This window comes from Eschscholzia californica, unplaced genomic scaffold (genome assembly GCF_041429995.1).
Source record: "Eschscholzia californica isolate CP2 unplaced genomic scaffold, dmEscCali1.0.p SCAF_2, whole genome shotgun sequence".
Classification (NCBI taxonomy): Eukaryota; Viridiplantae; Streptophyta; class Magnoliopsida; order Ranunculales; family Papaveraceae; genus Eschscholzia; species Eschscholzia californica.
In genome coordinates, this window is record NW_028238309.1 from 19,473,353 (window position 1) to 19,497,766 (window position 24,414).

At 36.3% G+C, this 24,414-nt stretch overlaps 2 protein-coding genes across 7 annotated transcripts; both read left to right on the forward strand.

Moving 5' to 3' along the window:
* The first annotated feature begins 6,257 nt into the window (after nucleotides 1–6,257).
* EMB2768 (Tyrosyl-tRNA synthetase, class Ib, bacterial/mitochondrial) lies at nucleotides 6,258–8,148 on the forward strand. Its single transcript, XM_086657651.1, has one exon. The coding sequence runs from the start codon at nucleotides 6,493–6,495 to the stop codon at nucleotides 8,047–8,049; it is 1,557 nt and encodes a 518-aa protein (XP_086513777.1). The 5' UTR covers nucleotides 6,258–6,492; the 3' UTR covers nucleotides 8,050–8,148.
* Nucleotides 8,149–13,173: 5,025 nt separating this feature from the next.
* LOC147556730 (Amino acid dehydrogenase family protein) lies at nucleotides 13,174–21,817 on the forward strand. 6 transcript variants are annotated; one of them, XM_086657653.1, is made up of 17 exons: nucleotides 13,174–13,767; nucleotides 14,085–14,186; nucleotides 14,309–14,927; nucleotides 15,609–15,738; nucleotides 15,910–16,111; nucleotides 16,278–16,364; nucleotides 16,675–16,734; nucleotides 16,837–16,923; nucleotides 17,162–17,233; nucleotides 17,377–17,432; nucleotides 18,381–18,466; nucleotides 19,457–19,547; nucleotides 19,631–19,788; nucleotides 19,907–19,998; nucleotides 20,300–20,380; nucleotides 20,656–20,729; nucleotides 21,340–21,817. In XM_086657653.1, the coding sequence occupies exons 3-17, from the start codon at nucleotides 14,393–14,395 to the stop codon at nucleotides 21,413–21,415; spliced, it is 1,887 nt and encodes a 628-aa protein (XP_086513779.1). In that variant the 5' UTR covers nucleotides 13,174–13,767; nucleotides 14,085–14,186; nucleotides 14,309–14,392; the 3' UTR covers nucleotides 21,416–21,817. The 6 variants fall into 6 exon arrangements, with proteins under 6 accessions (XP_086513779.1, XP_086513778.1, XP_086513781.1 ...); XM_086657652.1 differs by having other exon boundaries at nucleotides 13,324–13,752; XM_086657655.1 differs by having other exon boundaries at nucleotides 13,324–13,752; nucleotides 15,627–15,738.
* The last annotated feature ends 2,597 nt before the right edge of the window (nucleotides 21,818–24,414 follow it).

The following is a 24,414-nucleotide window of genomic DNA, read 5'->3' on the forward strand; positions in this document are numbered from 1 at the left end:
GATGTTTAGGAATGTGAACAAATACTACACATCCAAACACTCTAGGTACCAAAGTCAACTGAGAAGGTATAGACACATATTGAGAAAGTTTCTCTAGTGGTGTTTTGAAATCCAACACTTTACTTTGGACACGATTAATTAAATAAACTGCAGATGTTATAGCGTTCACCCAGTAAGTTAGTTGCATACTAGCACCAATGAGACTTGCACGTGTCACTTCAAGTAATTGACGATTTTTCCGTTCTGCTACACCATTTTGTTGAGGGGTATGTGGACACATGGTTTCATGAATAATACCATGTTCTTGAAAATATTTTCTTAACTCATGATTAACATATTCACCACCGTTATCCGAACGAAGAATCTTAACCGTAGTAGAAAATTGTGTTTGTATCATCTTATGAAAAATTTGAAAGCATTCTTGTACGTCATTTTTGTGTTTCATAAGATATAACCATGTCATACGAGTACAATCATCAACGAATATTAGAAACCAACGATAACCAGATACTGTAGATACCGGAGCAGGCCCCCAAACATCAGAATGAACTAACTCAAAGGGTAACAAAGTTTTATTTTTACTAGAGTAATAAGAAGCACGACGGCTTTTTGCTAAAATGCAAGTCTCACAATTAAAATTTGAAATATCACAACCCAAAAATAGACGAGGAAATAAATATTGTAAGTAACCAAATGAAGCATGACCTAACCGCTTGTGCCATAACCAAATCTGATCTTCCTTAACATGAGATGACCCTGTTATTGCTAACCCTTTTCTGATGCAGACATCATCCACATAATACAACTCCTTTTTCTTAGAATCACGCTCAAATATCTCCTTGCTGTTGAGATCCTGAAGTAGACAAAAACGAGAATACATTAATACTAAACAATTTAATTGCTCGGTCACTTGTGCCACAGACAAAAGATTATTAGATAATGAAGGAACCAGTAATGTGTGCTCAAGTGACAACGAGGGTGTTAAATTAACAGTTCCGGATTTAGTAACGGGTACAGATACACCATTAGCTTTATCAATATGAGGACAGTGAGGTGCACCAGGATTAAATAATATATTAGCATCATAAGTCATGTGATCCGTAGCTCCAGAATCAATGACCCAGCCAGGATCCTTTGAAGCATCAGAGGGGAAAATAGCGAAACTACCTGATTGTTGTATCAATTTTGGATCAAGAAGAGAGACACCAGAAACCGATGGTTGTGTATCAGAAACAGAATTCACTTCTGGATATAATTGATGTGGTGTTGTTGCAAGAGCTGCTTTTCCTCCACCCTTCTTATTTTTCCCTTCTCGTTTCCGTTCATTGTAACCGTCCCACCAGTCTGGATATCCGTTCTTCTTAAAGCAATTTTCAATTACATGCTTAAAACTACCACAATGTTTGCATCCTCCTGACGGACCATTAGGTAAAGATGACGCTGAAAGTTTAGCAACCATAGCCATATTAGTATCAACATTTAGCTTTGTGTTTCGGCGTTGCTCTTCACCCCTAACAATTGCAAAAGCCGGATCTAAATTCGGAAATGGATCTGTACGAAGAATATCACTTCGAACACGATCATAGACATCATCGAGGCCTGCAAGAAATACATAAACTCTATCTTCCCCAATTTCCTTCTGTCGAGCAAGAACAACATCAGGTTGTGTAAATTGAATTGGTTTACGGTAATCCAATTCATCCCTGATAGCACGTAAATCAGCAAAATATGTTGATACAAGTTTACCAGTCTGTCTCATCTGCATAGATTTACGTGTTAAATTGTAAATTACTGACCGGTCTGCTCCTTCAAAATAAGTCCGAGAAACAGCTTCCCAAATGGCCTTAGCTGTTGGTAAACGAATAAATAGATTCATCACATCTGGTTCCATAGCACCAATAACCCATCCTTTAACAATTGCATTTTCCACCATTTATCATAAATAGGATCTTGTATTTGAGGTTCAACATTTCTTCCACTAATATAACCTAGTTTACCTCGTCCAGCGATAAACGTCTCAACCACTTGTGACCAAAGTGAATAATTGATACCATTCAATTTTACACCATAAGGAATAGACATAGGCTCACTAGTATAGATAGACGATTGTCCGGTGGTCATAGTCTGAGAACCAGACGGAACTGTCATTTACATATCTGATGAACCAGACATCTTATAATGTAGGAAGTATATAATATATATTGATAATAATAAAAGATGATTTATAATCAATATATAACACAACTAACCTTAATAATAGAGATAATGGATGTCAAGCACTGTCAACGACACCAAAAGAAATTGAAGATGCCAAAAAAAGACTTCGTACCTAATCAAGATTAATACAACCTAGATCCAGAAATACTCTAGATCTGGACACAACCAAACCTTGATGTTATGATAGTAAAAGCGACCGTCGGTGATGTATTCTCCGATAGTCGACGTAGCGGAAGCATAAAATTTTTAAATAACCTGCACTGATACCATGTTTAATATAGCAAGATTGATTTTGAATGATACTTTATTCATCTCATATGAGGAGTATATATAATGTTACATGATAGACAGGAATAGAAATAGAGATTATGTATATGTTAACAATTTCCGAATACTGGTAACTATATATTTACAGATAATATTATTTCCTATATAAAAATATTATTTCCTATATAATAATATTCTTTCCTATATGATAATATTGGGTGATTCACGTTTCCATGATTCACGCCAACAAATAATACTATATATAGTTTGGTTTGTTCGGTTTGGGCGGTTTTCAAGAACCCATGCCGAAGCCAAACTTGATCAAGATCGTTGATTGTTTTTTCAGCAGAATAAAAAATTATTCCATTCTGGTATTCTGCCCAAAAATGATTTAATTCGGTTCAGTTTGACCGAGTTCATCCTACCTAAAATTAAGAGTTAATCTTTTCATGGACATTAGATAGATAAAACTGTACGATCACCGCTTTGGTGACCAATATATGGTCAACCACATCTTATGTGGACAAATCATAAAATGAAATAAGAGAGATGAAATAAGCTTCCTACTGGTAATAAAGGGATAAACATATAAATGTCAAATACACCAAGTTATATACGAAGTTATGATCCTTCAGCTCTATGGTTTGGGGCGTATCTGAGATGGCTGACTGGTTGGTGGTCTTGTTTTCACTTAATCTGGCCATTTAGAACGATTCGTCCATGTTTGTTTTCATAAAGTGTTAATGTTATTTAATATTGTTGTTTTATACAGATTGAAATTCTTGTTATTCGATGCAATTGTTGTTTTTTATGTCTTCATCTTTTGTGTATCTTTCCGGCTCATCAACCAAATTCGGAGTATCCCACTTTCACCCTATTTACAAAGTTTTAATATATTGTATTACCAAACTAATTATGGTTCAATTTTTTTTTCTCTCGAAGTCTGTAATAATATGTTTTATTGAATAAATTGTTGCAAATATGTAATAATATGTTTTCTTGATTAATTCTGAAGTCTGAAACTAAAGGTAAAAGTAAAAAGTGAATGCAGGGACGAAGGATTTTTTCGAAAAATTAGTCTATCTAGTTTGACTGGAAGAAACAATTGCATACAACGATTCCTGACAACGCTTATGATCGACTAGTAGTATCACTACTGCCATAGTTATACTACCGACATGGATGTAAATGAGATTAATATATACCATTGGATCTTGAAGACATCAACCACATCTACCGTTAGATGATGAAGACTTAGCATGATATTATTTATATATCTTTCAAATATATTGTTTTCTATTGTATTTATAAAAGATATATAGTAATATTGAGAGGATATCTTAATTAGTCTTCTTACCTAATAGAGTGACTGTGAGACTCTATATATATTCGGTTGTAATCAACAATTATAATGGAATAAGAATTATCTCTTCTCTCTAATTCTATCATGGTATCTAGAGCCTAAAAACTCTAACGAGTATTGAATTAGATCCTAGTGAGCTTCTGCAAAACCAGCGGCGGTAGACAATATCAATGACTACCGTCCGTCGGAGTATTGTCTATTAATTTTCTTTTCTTTTTTACTGATTTCTAAATTTGTGTTTCCTTTCAATCATTTGGTTTAGAAAAAATATAATAAATTTCTTGATCTAGAATTGTTCCTACTTTTCCATAGAAGAATTGTTCCTACTTTTCCATATAATAAGATCTAAAGGAGATAAAGAGAGAACGAGTTTTGGATGTCTTACATTGCAAAGTTACTCCTTCCTTGCAAGTGTCAACAATTTGATCTCGTCTGTCAACTAAATTCACCAAGATTTATGAACATCAAACTTTGATTACTCCTAACTACCTTAATCTTCCTTTCTGAAATCTCCCACTTTTTACTTTACCTTCCTGCTCTTTAGAAGACGCGTGAATTCAATTTTCAATGGTTGATCTTAATCAAGGTAAATTGAATCAAATTCTTCCAAATATTTCTTTCTCTTCAATCTCATTACAGTAACTGGCTTCTTTTCTACAGTTACAATTTTCTTGGATCTTTATATTCTCTCTTTTATTGATCCATATAACTCTATCTCTTTCGTGGGGTTTTCAACGACCTCACTTCTTTCTCGCTTAATTCCTCTTTCTCTCTCATTTTCTCAAAAAAATAAATAAATAGAGTTTGACTAATCCATATAACCCTATCTCTCTCGTTGGGTTCTAACGACCTCATTGCTTTCTCGCTGGAATCCCCTCTCTTTCTCATTTTCTCAAAAAAAAAAGTGTTTGACTAAGATTTTCTGAACTCAAGACCAAGCTCATATTTTCTATTTCTTTTCTTCTAATTCGATTTTCTTTCTAACAATGAAGGAAAAAATTGTGCTAAAAAAAATAGAAGTTGATCTGGCTCTGGTTTTCCACTTCTTTTGCCATGGTATATAAAGAAATCCACATCCACTATTTAAAAAAAAAAGGTTTAAAGACAAGAAGCAAATTTTGAAGAAGACTTGACAAATTGCAAGAAGTATAATTTACATGGCAAGCTAAACAAGTCTAACGACCAGCTTAGCTTGAGGAGGGATGTAAATGAGATTAATATATACCATTGGATCTTGAAGACATCAACCACATCTACCGTTAGATGATGAAGACTTAGCATGATATTATTTATATATCTTTCAAATATATTGTTTTCTATTGTATTTATAAAAGATATATAATAATATTGAGAGGATATCTTAATTAGTCTTCTTACCTAATAGAGTGACTGTGAGACTCTATATATATTTCGGTTGTAATCAACAATTGTAAGGGATTAAGAATTATCTCCTCTCTCTAATTCTATCAATGGAAACATCGACATTTTTTTAACAAACAATTGTGCTTTAAAATCAAGGTAGGTAGTTTAGGCGGTGGTGGTGTTTGTGGCCAAAGTAGTGGAGATTATAAAGATGAATAGTGTGCTAAATTTATAACTGAAAAAACAAGGAAGAACGAGGTTTCAAACGAGGATGTCATTTTAAATCTTGTGTTCCTAAATATGAATCAACTGTCCATCGAGAATGATAAAATTCATCCAGAGAGATGACAACTTTATGACTTCCAAAACCTATAAAGAGAGTTGACTAAAAATGGAGACAATTGATTTCTTTAAGATCTTAAGTAGGTTTTGACTTGTTACCTTTTTTTTGGGGTTTCGTATTTATAAACGTACACTAAAATTTCTCTTAGTGCCACCGTTGATAGGTTGACTATGATCACTCTCCACTGACTCCCTACGCCCTTCCTAGATGACCCAGTCTGAGTGCCAAAGCAAAGGCCCAGACTGTAATGCTTTGACCTACAGACCGGTCAATCTGAGACCACTGCAAGCTCATTCTTTTTTAAGTTCTCGTTCCTTCTCCCTTCTATTTCATTTGATTTTTCTTCATATAACCCATCAACTATGATAATGTCACCACTGAGTTAAAGAGAGTCCTAGTGAGAGATAGGGGGAAGAGATTCGATCGATTTTCTTCTTGCTAGTAAGAGTTTTGATCCTTTCTTTCCTCCATTTGTATTTAGATTTTTAATGTGTCTCCTTGGTTAATCAAATAAGAGATTTGATCCCTCTTCAGTTCTTTCTTCCATCTTTTGAATTCTTCTATTTTTTTTTTGTTGAACTTGAATTCTTCTAGGTTTATCTTTCTTTTTGGTTAATCAACTAGACATATATGGTCAAAGAGGGAAGGGGCGCCTTTTCCAGCCCATTATCCGAGGCCCCAATAGCAAATTTGGGAGTCGCCTGTAGACGCACGCACCCTTCTCTAGCAATAGCATTACTCCTTTCGTATGTCACCTGCCAAGTTAGAACCAGTAGTAGGACTAAACCCAAAGATAGAATTAAAGAAGAAAGTCAGAGTGAAGGAGAATACCAGGGTTCTTCACTGAACTTCCTTCACCTCCTCTTCCTCTTCAACTTCAAGGTAAGCCCTTCTTCACTTTTCCCTTCATTCAAATCTAATTGATCTTCTAAGCTTACCCATGTCAACTATGGCCATGATTTCTGCATCAAGGAACTTGCTTTACAAAAATAACAAACATTTCTTCCCAATCATAACCCACAAAAAACCCATCTTTAACCACCCTTTGTCTCACAAAAACCCTAGATATTTGACTTTGTTCTCTTCTATTAGATGCCTTAATTCAATTCCAGAATCCTTTGAATCCCAAAACCAAGATATGGGTTTAGTTCAAAGACCTAATGTTGTTGAAATACTTCAAGAAAGGGGTCTTCTTGATTCAGTTACTAGTGAGAATCTTAGGTTATCATGTATAGACCCTAAGTTGAATTCATTGAAGGTTTATTGTGGTTTTGATCCAACTGCTGAAAGCTTGCACTTGGGTAATTTGCTTGGGATTATTGTATTATCTTGGTTTCAGAGATGTGGTCATAAAGTTGTGGCTGTGATTGGGGGTGCAACTGGTAGAGTTGGAGACCCTTCTGGGAAAAATATAGAAAGACCTGAATTAGATCTTGAAACATTAGAGAAGAATACCAAAGGAATTTCTAAAACAATTAGTACGATTTTGGGTAGATGGGATGATCAAAAGAGTTTTCTCAATGTGGGTTGTGATGATAAATCGTTTAAGAGTGTTGGTAATGGCGATTCATACATAATTTTGAATAACTTTGATTGGTGGAAGGAGATAAGATTTTTAGACTTTTTGAAGAAGGTTGGTCGATATGCTAGGGTTGGTACGATGATGGCGAAGGAAAGTGTTAAGAAGAGGTTGGAATCTGAACAAGGAATGAGCTATACCGAGTTCACGTACCAGCTTTTACAAGCTTATGATTTTTTATATTTGTTTGAGAATGAGGGTGTTAATGTTCAAATAGGAGGAAGTGATCAATGGGGAAATATAACGGCTGGGACGGATTTGATTCGAAAAATTCTTCAGGTGGAAGGAGCTTATGGCTTGACATTCCCACTTTTATTGAAGAGTGATGGAACCAAGTTTGGAAAATCAGAAGATGGCGCAATATGGTTATCTCCATCGGTTTTGTCTCCGTACAAGTTTTATCAGTATTTCTTCTCCGTACCGGACGTGGACGTGGTTAGATTTCTTAAGATTCTGACGTTTATGAGTTTGAAAGAGATCGAAGAGTTGGAAGAGAAGATGAAGAAGCCCGGGTATGTTCCAAATGCTGCTCAGAGGAGGCTCGCTGAAGAAGTTACTCGTTTTGTTCATGGTGAAGAGGGTCTTGTGGAAGCTCTGAAGGCAACTGAAGCTCTAAAACCAGGAGCTGAAACTATGTTAGATTGGAAGACTATAGAGGGAATTGCTGAGGATGTACCGTCTTGTTCATTGAGTTATGATCAGGTTTTAAATGCTTCTCTTATCGACCTTTCGGTTTCTACTGGTTTGCTTGAGAGTAAGTCTTCTGCCCGTCGTTTGTTGAAACAAGGGGGTCTGTACTTGAACAACAACAGAGTTGATGGCGAGGGTAAGTTAATCAATGCTGGTGACATTGTCGACGGAAAAGTGCTTTTGCTATCAGCTGGGAAGAAGAACAAAATGGTTGTGAGGATCTCTTAATTATCTCAATTTTTGTAACAATTGTTATCTATCACACTAATAATTCATTCATTGTTTGGAAATACTTGTAATGGAGTTAATGAGTATTCTATTTGTGTAGAATATATGCTGTTATTGAATGATGTGAGTCGTTTAAACTTTTCTTAGTGTCTTGGTTGTTGGGAAAACTAAGAAAAGGTTCTATAAGTTTGTTGTTTGAAGTATTATTCCGCTTTTCAGTATCTTCTGGAAGGTATCACTGTTGTGGAACAGGTTAGAAGTAATCAGATACAATGGTTAATAAGAATCGGCAGGTGAAGTCTGCTTTTTCTTTTCTCCTCTTCGTATTTCTTTTTGAATTTCAATTGATGATAGAATCTTCACCTTGTAGAGAAAAAGTATGATCCAACATACAAAGTTTTGTTGGTTGTTGAATCAAACTATTTTTCCCTGGAATGGGAGAACTTGGTGACACTAACAACGATCCGTTACATAGAAGACAACTTTTCACTTGTACTAAACGAAGCTTGTTATTGTTTTATTCTTCTGTTTTATAAGTTTGCTGTCAGAGGTATCACTCTGCTATTCAGTATCTTCAGGAAGGTATCACTGCCACAGGTTAGGAGTAATCACAGGTGACATGGTGGTTAATAAGAAGCGGTAGATGGAGTCTGCTTTTTCTTTTTCCCTCTTCATTTTTTTTTGCATTTTAGCTGAAGGTAGAATCTTCAATATGTAGATAAAAAGCATGATTCAGTAAACAAGTTTTGCTGGTTGTTCAATCAAACTATTGATCTTCCGTGAAATTGGAGAACTCGGCGACACTAAGAAGGATTTGTTGCTTTGAAGGCAACTCTTTGCTTGTGCTAAAATGAAACCTGTTATTGAAACCCACTTTGTTTCTCTTCTTATGGAAATGTTATAATAACAAAAAAAAAAAAGGAGGCTTACTTTCTTCTCAAATTCCTTACGCCTATTTTGTCTCGGATGGAAGAACATCAAGTGGCTACTGAATTGTAAAGCAGAAACAGAGGTTTGGTTGTTTAAGGAAATGAAGAGAATAGGTCGAATCTCAAACATTAGGTGTCTCTAGTAGGACAAACACACTGCACATACGGCATGTATTGGAAGCATCACCTTAATCTTTACAATCTGTTCTCAAACTCTAATATTATCCATACGGAAGTGAGTACTCCTAATCATCATCAAAACACCCTTATCACTGGCTTCTATGGTAGTCCCTACCACAAGAATAAACTTCATCCTTGGAAGACCCTTAATCATATTAATCCTACCACCAACCTTCCTTGGATCGTTATTGGAGATCTTAATAGCATCCTTCACTCTAAGGAGAAAAATGAGGGTACAGACATCTCTAGCTCTCATCTTCCCAATATTCTCAGCTATATTCATTCGATGGAGCTAACTGATCTGGGATACCAGGGTAACCCATTCACTTGGAATAATCGTCAATTTGCAGGCAATCTCATACAGGAGAGGCTGGATAGAGCTCTGGCAAATCATCCGTGGCTACAGTCTTTTCCTAGATCCTGCATCTCTCATCTGAACTCTGTGGGATCTGATCATTTGTCGATTATGTTAAACTATCTTGATCATCTCTCATCCGTGGCAACATGGATGCATGTCTGATCCTGATTGCCATGACTTCATTGCAGAGAAATGGGCCCTCAATTTCTACCACTCTAATGCTAATCTTATCCAGCAAAATCTTTCGACTTTAAGTAAACATCTCACTAAATGGAATAAAGATGTCTATGGCAATATTGAAAATCAAATGAACACCACTACCTCTTTTCTTCAGAACAACAAAAATGTCAATGATATCCTCCACCTCAATGCTAGACTTGAAGAGCTGTATCGCCACCAGGAAAGTCTCTGGAAAGAAAAATCTAGTAATAGCTTCATCTTTTTAAGAGACAAGAACACTAAATTCTTTCATGCCCAAACTATCCAAAGACAACGTACGAACCAAATCCTGGCAATCAAAGATAACAATGGGGGCTGGAAAGACGAACTCAAAGATATTCAAGGCATCTTCACCGCCCACCTCCTTCAGATTAACACCATATCCAATCCTAACCCGGACCCGAAGATTCTTGATCTTTTTCATCCTTCCATTACTAGCTCTCAGAATGAGGGTCTTACGGCCATTCTTGATAAAACTAAGGTTGATCAAGCCATCTAATGGCTCAATAAAGAGGCAGCTCCTGGACCAGATGGTTACCCTCCTTTCTTCTTTCAATCCAACTAGGACACGATTAGCAAAGACATCTATAATTTAATCCATAATTTTTTTCACACAGCCACCCTTCCTACTAACACAAATCATACCCGCATTTGTCTTATCCCCAAAACTCCATCCCCCATACTCCAGCTGATTATCGTCCCATCAGCTTGCTCAACACTACTTATAAAATTATAACTAAATTCTCGCTGATCATATAAAGCATACTGAATCTTATAATTTCCCCTTCCAAGTAGCCTATGTCCCAAGGAGACAGATCTCAGATAGCATTATCATGGGCCAGGAGATTATTCACTCCTACAAAAAGATGAAAGGAGCTACCGACTACTTCGAGCTTAAATTAGATATGTCGAAGGCTTTTGATAGAATCAAATGATACTTCTTGATTGATACTATGAGAGCGTTGGGTTTCTCTGAACACTGGCTTAAGATGATTTACTCCTGCATTTCCACCTCTTCCATGTCAGTTCTAGTGAATGGCAGGTCGGGTCCTATCTTTCATCCTTCGCGAGGTATCAGACAAGGAGACCCTCTTTCTCCCTTCCTTTTTACGCTAGCAATGGAAAGTCTCAGTCGTCTCCTCATCTCAAACAATAACCAGAGCTCCTTCTAGGGCTTCCCCACCAATAATCCCAATCTAACCATCTCTCATCTTCTGTTTGTTGATGACTGTATCATCTTTGGCAGGAACTCGATTGATAATGTTCATACCCTTAAGCAGTTGCTTAAAACTTTTTGTACCGCATCCGAACAGATGATCAACTACACCAAATCTAATATATTTTACTCTAAGAATTCTCACCCTAAACTCGAGCGTCTGATCATGTGCACTCTCAAAGTAAAATATGCATCCACCTCGGAGAAATACCTTGGTGCTCAACTCTTTATAGGGGCACACAAGATCAGGGTTTTCAATGATGTTCTCGAGCAAATCAATTCTAACTTATCCAAGTGAAACAACTCCTTCCTCTCTCAAGCTGGCCGCACGGTGGTCGTTTCGGCAATCGCTGCGGCCGTTCCCCGATACCAGATGCAATGCTTTGCCATACCAAAAGGTGTGAGCAAACGCATAGCGACTCTTCAAAAGTCGTTCTGGCGGGGAAAGTCTAAAGGTATATGCACCAAAGCATGGTCATCTATCTGCCTCCCAAAAAAGTTAGGAGGTTTGGGCATCCATCTACCTCATCTTGATAATACTGTTCTTCTGAATAAACTGGCCTGGAGACTTAAATCGGAACCTCAGACTTTGTGGGTTCAATTTCTAAAAGTCAAATACTTTCTTCACTCAAAGATTCCAGGTCCAACCAAAGCTCATAACTTTTGGAATTGGAAAGTCCTTAGGAAGCATTTTGATCAAATTAATGATAAGATCATCTGGGAAGTCCATATAGGGGATCAAATTAATATTTGGCTTGACAACTGGATCCCGGGACAGAATGGTCCCCCGTCAAACAGCAAGAACTCTAATCTGGACAAAGTTTCCGAGCTCATCACCAACCAACAATGGAATGACGATATTCTTAATGCTAATTTTGATGCTCCTACCACAAATCTCATCAAATCCATTCCCCTTAGCAATGAAGGGGACGATCAAATGAAATGGGCTCTTACTGATTCGGGTCAATTGACTGTTAAATCTATGTATCAGCATCTCAGCACCACTCGGAGCCTCCTTCCTTGACCAACTGGAATTTTATTTGGTCCCTCCCTACGGTCCCTCGTATTAAATTATTTATCTGGAAAATATGTACGAAAGCCTTCCCGGTTAGGGAGTGAATAGGTAAGTTTATTGGTAATATTCTGGTTTGCCCGAATTGCACTGAAATTGAATCTATTGAGCATGTACTTTTACACTGTCTGTTAGCGAGAAATTTATGGTTTCACTTTAACATTATCTTTACTAATACTACTTTGTTATCAGAATGGATCTTTTCTTGGTAAGACAAGAAACAAACATGTTTTACGGCAAACAATATACTCTTTGTAACAATCCTATGACACATATGGAAAACCAGAAGTGACAATTGTTTTGAACATGTGATTACCTCTACTAGTACTGTGATTAATATGATAAAAAGAACATAATACCTATGGAGAAAACGGACACAATTACTCTGAAAAGATGGAAACCACCTACACACCCTTACTTGAAAATTAATGTAGATGCATCGTTTACTAACATTACTTCGAACATTGTTACGAGTTTAACTGTCCACAATGCAGAATATAAATTTATTACAGCAACAATTTCTTATTCGAGAGCTCGAAATAGTGAGGAAAGTGAAGCGATAGCAATCCTAAATGGACTCACTTGGGCACATGAAAACAACCACATGTCGATTATTATAGAAAGTGAAAACATCAACATCATCAAACATCTGAAAAACAATCGTCATCAGATCCAGTGGCGATCGAAAATTCACATAAGCAGAATCATAGACCTAAAGAAGGAACTTGACAGTGTCATATTTAGCTCCACGAAAAGGAATTTCAACACAAAAGCAGACAAATAGCAAAGTGGGCGCGCAGGAAAAATCAAATGAAAATTTGGCATAATGTACCTCACTTTCTTGCTTCTTTGTATTGTAATAGTATTCTAATTACTTAATGATATGTATTGTTCATAAAAAAAAGGATAAATGGATACTTATCTGTTCTATAACACTTACAGAAAAAAAATACAAAAAACAACAAAAAATTATGGTACAAAGTAAGTGTTATCACTTATAAGTCATGAAACACAAACACCTGTTAAGGAAGTACGAGTGTGAGAATAGTCCCACATGAGAGAATGGGTAACTAGCAATCAAGAATATAAAGTATAGGTCCTCTCCACTCATTGCCAATTGGTTTTGAGTTGGATGACCACAAACTTAACAACGAGTTTTTTTTTGTCTGAAGTCAGATTTGAAATACCACTCGAAGTCTGATTACTTCGAATAACAATTTTAAATATTCGTACTGTACTGTTTGACTTATGATACGTGACTTGTCTGAATTATTGAGTTTAACTGATTTGTGTCTATTTTGGAGTTGGATTCTGACAAAGAAAAGAAAACACAACGTTACTTCTCTCACCATACTTGTATCGAAGATGAGTTTTGTAGTGAGAATCCAAGACGTTAGAATTTGACTCGTCCTAATCTTCCCTTTCAATTTATTTTGGTCATTTTAGTTTGAGAGCAAGAGACTTTGGGTCGACTCAAACACACAAAGAGACTTTGGTCATTTCTTCTCTAGTTGAGAGTCTTGAGACATGAGAGAGTGCGGTGGGGAGCCGAAACAACCACTGTCTTTCGTGTCTCAGAATTTAAAAAAAAATCCAATAAAGGAGAGGAAAAGTTAGAGAGAGAAAGTAGGCTAAAAACTCTGAAACTTCAACTTGGATATCGTCACTTCAACAATCAACATGGGTTTTCTTCTGGTGCTATCCTTATAGTTTAGTTCAGTCTTATCAGGTAGGTTTCTTTTGGGTATCCTTCTATTTTTGATTTCACAAAGTACTTTTCCATACACACTGTTGCTTTCATCTATCATTTTTTTCAACGATTTTGGTGTCGAAAAGTGCCCTTTTTTTACGTCTGTTCCTTCACAATTAGATGAGATTTTGCCCTTCCATTAAATTGGAGTTTTGGGTTTCTCGATTTGTAGCTAGTATATTTGTGAATTGAACAAAATTGGGATTTTTTTTCAATTAAGCTTATTTGGGGTTTTCTTCCTTTTTTTTTGTTCCAATTAGAATTTGTGAGTTCTAACATGTTATTTTTTCCTTCCTATTAATGGAAAACAGGGATGACTTGGTTAATTTTGTGATAGAGGTTAGCTTCAGAAACTAAATATTGGCATTAGGGTATCCAGATAGGTTATTTACTGGTTCCTGCAGTTTTTAGAGGTATGTGGGGCTTTAACTTTAGCTACTCTGTACTGATAAACGAAAAAGTTCTAGGTTTTCTAATAGTTTTATTTGAATTCATGTTTACTACACTAATGTTGTTTAAACAATCAAATTGATAGAATTTCGCTGATCCGGGACTTTGGTGGCCAAGTGGGTGGCTGAGTTTGTTATGCGTAAGATTGATATTCGCGAGGGTTTTGAGGATGAATTCTGCAATGGATGAGGTCAGCTTGATTCAACACGCACAGAGGCATCACTTGGTTGTGAGGGAAATTGGGGAAGAAATTGATTTGGAGATTGGGCCTGGAGATGATGATCCTTCGTTTGCTAATACACCTCTTATGGGGGTTCCACAAGAAGCCACTAGTGAGGACCAGGATGAGCATAAACAAATGTTGATGGCATCCCATCACCATAGTGGGGATCTTGATGGGAAGCTACTACAGAAGAAAAGAAAAAAGAAAGTAGTGAAGAGATGGAGGGAGGAGTGGGCAGATACGTATAAATGGGCTTATGTTGACGTCAAAGAGGAAACTGCTCGGATTTTCTGCTCCGTATGCAGAGAATATGGGAGGAAGCATAGAAGAAATCCTTATGGTAACGAAGGAAGTAGAAATATGCAGATGAGTGCTTTGGAAGAACACAATAATAGTTTACTTCACAAGGAGGCTCTTCGGCTCCAGTTGGCTTCTAAAGATAAAATATTAACTGTAGTGGACAAATCCATATATGTCAAAGGTTAGTTACTTACTTCGTATCCCTAGTTTCTCAATTCGCATAACTCAGTTCATGAAGTGCTCATGTGATTTTTATGTAGCATTTGGTCGCTATTATATTTGTCTTATCCTACGATGCATATCTACTACTGTTATAGGAACACTAGAAACATCCGAAGCTACTTTCGTTTTTCATTTTAATTTAGCAGGACTGAAGAAGTAGTAACAACTTGACACAATAACCTTGATCGTTTATCTTCGTCAAATTATACGTTACAGAAAATTTTGACATGTTTACTATGACTCTTAAAATGGTATTGTGTGTGCCTCTATGCTGCCAGAGAGAGAGAGAGATAAATACCCACTGGATGACTGGATTTAGTGGCTAAACTGCTGTCCCTGGTTTGAACCTTGTTTCTTTAGATTCACTGAAGTGTGAATAAACCAGTCATGTGTAAGATTTGAAGCAAACAGGGATCCTTTTCGAACAGTACAGATATTAAAATCAAATAACAGGAGGGTATTCGAAGAATATGTAATCTCTGTTAAAAGGTTGACTTAATTTATGGTTTTGTTAACCTCTCTGTAAATTGGGTACAAACTTGGTAGAAAAGTTTTTTTTTGTTAACTGTACGGTTAAATTAAGAATCTTGCGCCTTAAATTATGACTGACTAACATAAAGAGAATTATATGATATTGAAGCTCTAACGTCAAAAACAGCTGGATCAATTATTGAAGCTGTGCTAAGAAGGGATCCTCATGAAGCTGAATTCATACAGTCCGTGCAAGAAGTTGTTCATTCTTTAGAACGAGTGATAGCAAAGAATTCTCAGTGAGTTTACTCTCTTAAAAAGAACTATCTTGTACAAACAAAGTTATCTTATGATCATAAGTTCATACTTTTTTTCCTTTCAATAAATTCACTATCTTGAAAGGAACTTTCTTGCAATGGCAACAACAAAGTTATCTTATGATCATTCACTCGTACTTTATTTTCATCCAGTTATGTCCGCATTTTGGAGCGTTTGTTAGAACCAGAGAGAACAATTGTCTTTCGGGTGCCATGGATTGATGACAAGGGAGAAACTCATGTCAACCGTGGATTTCGCATTCAATTTAGCCAGTCATTGGGTCCCTGTAGGGGTGGCCTCCGTTTTCATCCATCAATGAACTTAAGTATTGCCAAGTTCCTTGCCTTTGAGCAGGTATGTGTGTGTGTTCTTAGTGTTCTGAGACCATATTCCTAATTCCTGTACATATTGCAGTACTTGACCCAGGTCACAGACTCATAGTATGCAAGTATTTACTTACTAAAGAAGTTTCGAAGATAACCAACATTAGTGTTGTAAGTGTTTGATTATTCTTATGTAGACTCTAAAGAACGCTCTATCACCATATAAACTTGGAGGTGCAGGGGGAGGATGTGATTTTGATCCAAAAGGAAAAAGTGATAATGAGGTATATGTGTTTTCGACTTATTATCATATCTTTTCCTATTAGGCTGATAATGGTTTTTGTACGTTTTTTTTTCTGAATGACCGTTATCTAAATGTGGAATATCTTCTGGTCTTAAATCTCTGTGAGAGTTTTGAAAGTGATCTTGATAAATGTACGTGCTGTTATCTGTTTTTAGACAGAACTTGAATTTTGTACCTTTAGTAGTTCTTTATTGTAACAAGGGCTGCCCGTCAGGTTGTATTCAACCCTTCAACATATCTGATGGCCTGAAAGTGGTTTTGATAAACATATGTAAAACCTCTGTTGGCAGATCATGCGCTTTTGCCAGAGTTTTATGGCTGAGCTATATCGATATTTGGGTCCAAATCAGGTAGTCTATTTATCTTTCACGTTCACAATTCAAAGGATAATTCATCAAAGAGAAATCTTACCTGTGCGTGTTTCTCCGAATCTGTATGCTTCTGCAACATAGGATCTTCCTGCAGAAGATATAGGTGTTGGGCCACGGGAAATGGGTTATCTATTTGGACAATATAGACGTCTAGCTGGTCATTTTCAGGTATTATGACAATCAAAGATTTACGTCTATCGTAATTTATCGATGTTGTTGCAGTATTCTTGCTAATATTGTTTCTGGGTGTGGTCCTGATCATGTTTTACCATTTTGTAAACTTCAACCCAAGTACCCTGCAAAATTTTCATTTTTTAATTGTTACGGAGAGTTATCATTTTTGGGATGAAATTAAAGAAGTGGAGATTGAATTTTCATGCCCTGTTCATTTGATATTCTATGGCAGGGAAGTTTTACAGGGCCAAGGATATTCTGGCCTGGATCTAGTCTACGAACTGAAGCTACTGGTTATGGTTTGGTAACTTCATTTTCTTGCAAGTTTTCATTTTCCTAAGAATATTATTTAAAGTCAGACATTTTTGTGTTCTTTATTACTTCTAGAATAATATGCTCATCTATATGCGCAACCATCTTGAAGAAAGTCGATTACCTCCTTTGCAGGTGTATTTTGCTCAGCTTATACTCATGGAAATGAATAAAGAAATCAAAGGATTAAGGTTTTTAACTTGTTCTTGTTTCTTGTGGTCCTTCTTCTTATGTTTGTTGAGAATTTAAAGAATCATTCATGACCAAGACGGAATGCATTTTTAAAACTAACAAGAGTTGACTGAGTGCTGAAGTGAAGACTTTGCACATCTCAAAGGTGTGAAAGACCTTTTTTCTAAAACCTATTGGCCACCTTCAGGGCATTGTTCGCCCCTTATTTGCCTGGCTCTTGTCGGGTGGGGAACTGCATGAGCCCCCAGATAAAAAAAAATAGTGATGACGAAAATCTGAGGCATTTCGCCGTATGATCGTTTTTATTATATATCGAAAATTTGGGATCACGTTCAATATGCTTTCTTTTGAGAACGTGAATGAATATACTAATAAATCAAGAACGGTATTACTACAAGAAAGCTTGTATCAAGGGAGGGAGCTACAGTAGCAAAGAAGAAAAACCAAACAGAAACTAGTAATTTCCCTCGGGCTCCTCTATTCATTGCATCTCTGTCGGAGATTATGCTGTTATAATTACGTAACTTATGAATAAATTTCTCGGAACGTTAGTAATTGATAAGGTCAATACAGCTGCTCAGATGTTGGTTCAATGGGACGGGCTTTGGAAGAGGGTCTGGCAATTGGTGCCGGCTGGCATATTCTGGAACCCTGGAATGATAGAAACACCAAAATCTTCAAGGAAAAAAACCTTTCTAGTAATGTAGACATTGCAGATGTCAAAGGAACACTGTATTCCTGGATTAGGAAGCTACATAGCTTAAAAATGTAACCTTTTTGGATGTAGTTGTTCATTGGGAGGCTTGGATTTCGTGAGAGATTCCATAGTCCTTCCTCTGTACCTTGTACATATATAGTTTTCTTCGTAATATATGCATTCAAAGTTTCAAAAAAAATACAACTGCTTAATTTGTTTGAGTGAACTGATTCTTAATTTTCATTCGCAGATGTGTAGTAAGTGGATCGGGTAAAGTTTCAATGCATGTGTTGGAAAAACTTCTGGCTTTTGGTGCGGTGCCCATTACACTATCAGGTAAGCATCCGATCCCTGATAATATGTACTTGAAAATGTAGGTGCAAGAGCAAGTCAAAGTAAAATATTTTAAACTAGATAGGTGATATAATAGCGTAGAAATTGTTAAAAAGGAGGATGTTGAAGGAATTCACTATTAAGTTTGTGGTTCTACCTTTCAAATGGTAAATTTAGTAGTCTCTGATTCAAGTTTTTTTTACACAACAAATAATTTCTCTGTTAGGAGTTCGCTTCTCTCATAAAGTATGTCATCCCTTCTTCACGAATATCATTTCTGAATTTTTTGCTAGCACGACCATCTTCGTAAGTGATGGTTTGTTCTTATCAACATTTTTCTTTCGCTCTTTCAGCATTACTAGAATAGGTTCTCTTTTTTCTTCTTTATCTTATCCAGCTAAGTGGAAAAAAGAACAGGAAAAGAAAATGACTTTAATGTACAGATATGTATTTATTCAAATATAGAAAGTTTTAGAGAATTCTTGCGTATTCTATATCTACTTGTAGTTGTAACTGTACTGAATGTAAAGGTTTGAATATCGTCACTGCTTATTGCGGTCAAGTTGGGCTGGTGTTGATTCTTAAATAGTAACAATAATCCCAATAGTATCTCCGAAGTCCAAGCTCAATTCAAGAACTTCGTTTATTCATTGGAAGATCTAAGCAGATCGTTCATTTGTTACTTGTTACTATCATGTTCCTTTTCCACGTCATTCTCGTTTTTCCTCCTACATCCTTCACTGTTTGAAGGTTACATGGTTGTGTAACTTACGCGGAAAGTGGTCAGTGTTCACTGTTCACTAGTCAGTTGGTTTTGCTTATTTTGGTTAAATTACAAGTCGTCATATCCTTTTACTTGTTTGTATCATTCGGCTAGGGGTAGCTCATTATTTTGGTTTAATTATCATGGTAATTATAATAGTGTTGTTAATTATGTATTTTATAGTTATACTATTACTTTGCTAACAAAACAGTTGCTTCATACTTCTTCAGACTCTAGGGGATATTTGGTTGATGAAGAAGGATTTGATTATGTGAAAGTGTCAATTCTAAGGGATATCAAAGCTCAACAAAGAAGTTTGAGGTTTGTTTTACTGGTTTTCATATTATCTCTCTGACTACGCAATATGTAATCACTTAAAGTTCTCCATATCACTGAATTTTCAGAGACTATTCTAAGACTTACGCTCGATCTAAGTATTATGAGGACGCAAAACCCTGGAATGAAAGGTGTGATATTGCATTCCCTTGTGCTACACAAAATGAAATCGAGCAATCTGATGCTATTAATTTGGTCAGTGCAGGTTGTCGAATACTTATAGAAGGTAACCTAGTTCATTTGCTGTGTAATTTTTAGTGATTGATTTGTTTCTTTTCACCTGCTTATGGACTAAACACAATTTCCGCAAGAAGTTAGCTTATACACCATAATTTGATTCTCAGGTTCAAATATGCCATGTAGTCCTCAAGCAATTGATATTCTGAGGAAAGCTAATGTTCTTGTTGCTCCAGCAAAGGCTGCTGGTGCAGGAGGGGTATGCTTAATTGTTTTCTTGCGCCAATCACGCCCAAGATTTCGTATGCTTTCTATGTTTTTCTAAAGTAAAAATGCTATTGAGCTGCAATCCTATGCCCAACTGGGGCCCTAACATTGGCTAGCAATTAGGCGGTTCATATTTTTCTCCTTTTTTTTGTTTATATAAACATATCAATTGTCAAGTAATTTCTTGTTTTGTTCTGACAAGTGCCATAAGTACCCATTAGACGATCATTGTTCAACTGGTATGATTATTTCTCTTCACCATTTTTTCTCACTAGTAGTCCAATTGTTTGCAGGTAGCTGCTGGAGAACTCGAACTAAACCACGAGTGCAATTTAATGCACTGGTCTCCTGAAGATTTCGAAACTAAATTACAGGTAAAGCCTAGGATTTGTTTCTTAAATTTCTCTACTTTCACTGGTTTTGCTACTAATATCAGGTATCTGAGAGGGATATATTCATACAACTAAAACTAGGTAGTCAAGATTTATTGTTTCTCACTATCTGAATAAGCAGCTATTTGGACAATCGTTTCCCTAGCTGAGGATCAATTCTAAGCTTGAATCTAGTTCTCTACTCTTTTTGGTTGAGGTTGAGGAGCCAAAATTGAGTTTGCTGATCTTTTATTCTCATTTCCTTCTTTCCTTACCAGGACGCAATGAAACAGACATACCAAAAAGCCATAAAAGCAGCTACTGACTTTGGGTACGCGAAAGAGAGTCCCGAGTAAGTGACTCTCACTCTCTCTGTCTCCTACCCTGCTTAGTATTGTTGATGAAAAATTGAAGTATCAAGCCTTCTTCCGTGTCCAATTGGAGTCATGGATAAAGTCAGGACACTTCGGTATCTGAGAAAGATAATATCTCCCACTTTCAGTCACATCTGCAACATTTTTATGCTTTTGTAGAATCAGAAGATGTATGCTTATTAATCTGTATTAAGTTTGTCGCCATCCACGACCCAATGAGCTAGAGTGGAGAGATCCCGTGTATTGTGTTCTTTGTCACAGAAATCCCTGGTCCATGTGGGACTATTCTCACACGCCTTCTCACGTGTGACCTTCTTTGAGCCTATCCCATCTCTTCTTGTTAGGTGACTTAAAACATGTGCTGTTGTTGGTCCTATCACTTGTTGGCTTACTTTTTTTTTTTTGTTGAAGGTATTAAGTTTATGTGCATCCAACTGAAAGCCAATTGACATTAGTACAGAGGTCCTAGATATCATATTCTTTGTCATGCGACTTCACTTTGTTCACGTGGGACTATTCCCATTGTTTGGAGTTCTCCACAGAAGCTCGTGGTGTTATAACATTAACGTTGCTTCTATTACTTGACAGAGCTTTGGTACATGGAGCGGCAATCTCTGCTTTCCTAACCCTCGCTCAATCTATGACCGATCAAGGATGCGTCTGATAGAGAAAACAAGAATCTCAATTTGAAAGAAGCAAGCCAAAAGCCTCAGCAAGTTTGCTTCATAAACAACCATCATCGATAAACATAAAGTGGTCTAGTTTACTGGAGAAAGATCCAAAGCTCAAGCTGAAAACTGTAAGTCTGGGAAAGTACACCTTGAAGCTACTTAATTTATACCTGTTGTGACATGTTTATGATGTTTAATGTACTTATTTAAGTCATAGAAGATAACAGATAGGAAGACAAGTAATACTAGTAGTACGAGTACCACTACTAGCAAGAAAATTGGGGGAAGTATGTCCATGTTGAAATGAAATGCTTGTTAATGGGTCTTTAGGAGCTTGTGGGGATCTTGATTAAGATGATATATAGAAATATAAACATAACCTTGTTTTTTTGTTATTTTTTTTTTAATCTTTTTCTGTTAAAACTTAAATGTGTTTATTGTTTTCTAGAAAAAGATCAGAAAACTGTTATAACGGTTGTTTCTTTTCTGTCTTGTGTCACTGTTTTTAAGTTTCTTTTAGTTTGAGGATTTATTTTTTATTATAAATTTAAGGGATCTAGGGCTGTTACATGGCAATAAAAGTTTTTTTTTTTTTTTGCGTTTGCCAGTATTGATTAAACATTAGGTTTTAAACAGAGGTGGTCAAAAACGAGATAAGAGTTGAGCAATTATGTTCTACACTTTTCAACTTGCATGAGCCAACTTGGCTTCATATTCAATGTCTACCTAACTTCTTGTTAGGAAAATATTTTATACCCATTTGAACTTTTAAGATATCATCAACTGTCCCCCAAGATATGCAAGAGCCAAAAAAATAAAAATGCTAATCCAAGATGTAATACAAATTGTATGCATTATAACCTAAGAATATAGTTTCTCACTAATGACAATTATGGAATATTTTTTTTGAGAAATCAACTACGATCAACGTTAGTCGTTACAAGGCATTGATACATCATGAAGATACGATGAGCACGATAACCGCCTAATTTAAACCATAATGAAAGAGGCCTAAATCCCGACAACATGAAAGAGGCCTAAAACTCGACAAATTTATTGCAATATTTGCTTTATATATTGCTTAAATTACATAGGATAAATCTTGATGGCAAACTGCTTCCACCGAGACTCGATCCCACGACAATTATGGAATATTGTGACGAAGATATATTTATATAAAAATAGAGGGATAAATTTTCCGTGGTTGTGGAGCATGGAGGTGCTGGGAAGATGAAGGTGTTGGACAAAACACAATCTACTAAAATTTTGGACTAAAAATAGGTTGTGGCTATTTATTTTTATTTTTTTTGTGGCTAGTTAGGCGGTGGGAACAACCGAGCTTGATTAGAGTAGTGTCTATCCACGATAGAAAGATCTTATCAGCCCCTGATCGAGTTGTGAAACCACCACAGTTGCCCTTGTGCAGACGATAGGGGTGTGTGTCCAACACCTGCTTTAGATCAAATAACTACTTCGTCTCGGTTGTCGAGATAACCGACCTAGGATAATAAGCTCATGAGCTTAGCCTTACTTCATCGTCGAGAAACTAAAGAAGACTTCCATCTCCAAGCTTAGCTCAGATGTAGCTCGCAGCTAGGTTACAGGTGGGCATTTGACCAACAGGAAATTGGGCTGGAGACCCAATTTTTTGTTTTTTTTTGTCAAAAAGACAAGTTATCTTTTTTTCCTTCTAGGCACCATGAAAAGTTTGGAAATAGGCTTGAAGGACAATTCTAAAAATCCCTTAATTTTGTATACCTGAATTGACCTTTGTATAAAGGAAAATTTTAGAAACACCCTCAGATTTTCCAAAAACCCTCACATTTTATATAATCTTACTTCTTAGTTACTTATTTTGTTAGGGTTTGATTTTGCGAAGCTTTGCAAACTAGTTTGCAAACTGATTTGCAAACTGGTTTGCACTACTTTGCAAATTGGTTTGCAATCTGGTTTGCCTTGCAGAGCTTTGCAAACTGATTTGCAAACTGATTTGCAAACTGGTTTGCAATCTGGTTTGCCTTGCAAAGCTTTGCAAACTGATTTGCAAACTGGTTTGCAAACTGGTTTGCACTAGTTTGCAATCTGGTTTGCCTTGCAAACTAGTTTGCAATAAGGTCAGTTTTGTCTTTTCCCTATATTAGATAATTTACAAAAATGCCACAGGGAGCTGAAGCCCATAAAAAATTGTCCAATCCTTTTTAACCAAAGGCCAAAGTTTTTAGGGAGTTTTGGCCAAATTTCCCTTTGACCAAAGGTTTCTATTGTACCAATCTACCCTTATGCCTCTTAAGTCAATCTTGATTGACTAAGTGTCTAAGTCTATATATATCGCGGACTATTATAGATGCCCGAATGCCGTGTGACCTTTATTTATATTAAAAAAATTCCAATTCACTACAACTAGAGTCAGATCTGAGTTGTAAAAAGATAAATGTCGGTTATTTCAAACTAACGAAGTTAACTAGTTTGTTCGATATTACTTCAAAATAGTGTTATTAGTTAAATCATTCCCCGTCAAGTTAATCCATACTTTTTTTTTCGTAAAATAATAATTAGTCATGCTTCTAAACCAACACTCAATACATTTTGGTGCTTATATCGTAAAATAGCCCTAAACAAAATTCAGAACGAACAATCCACAATCCATGTAGGCCTTCTTTGAAATTTGATGTGTTGCTTTCTAGTAGCACATCATCGTTTCATAAGACAACCAAACGTCATTATGGTAATACTTATAGTCGTTCTTTTTACTACGATCTACGATAGTCGTTACATTGGCATTGATACATCAAAGATGTGATAAACACGAAACTACCGAATTCAAACTCTTACAAAGAACGGGCCTATAGCCCAACTAAACTATGGCCTAAAGCCCAACTACATTATTTATACCTTAATAACCCAAGTTCAATAAACCATTGAAACCGCCTCTTCTGGGAATCGAACCTGGGACCTCCAGATTTTTAGAGTTTATGTCAACACATTGGACCAC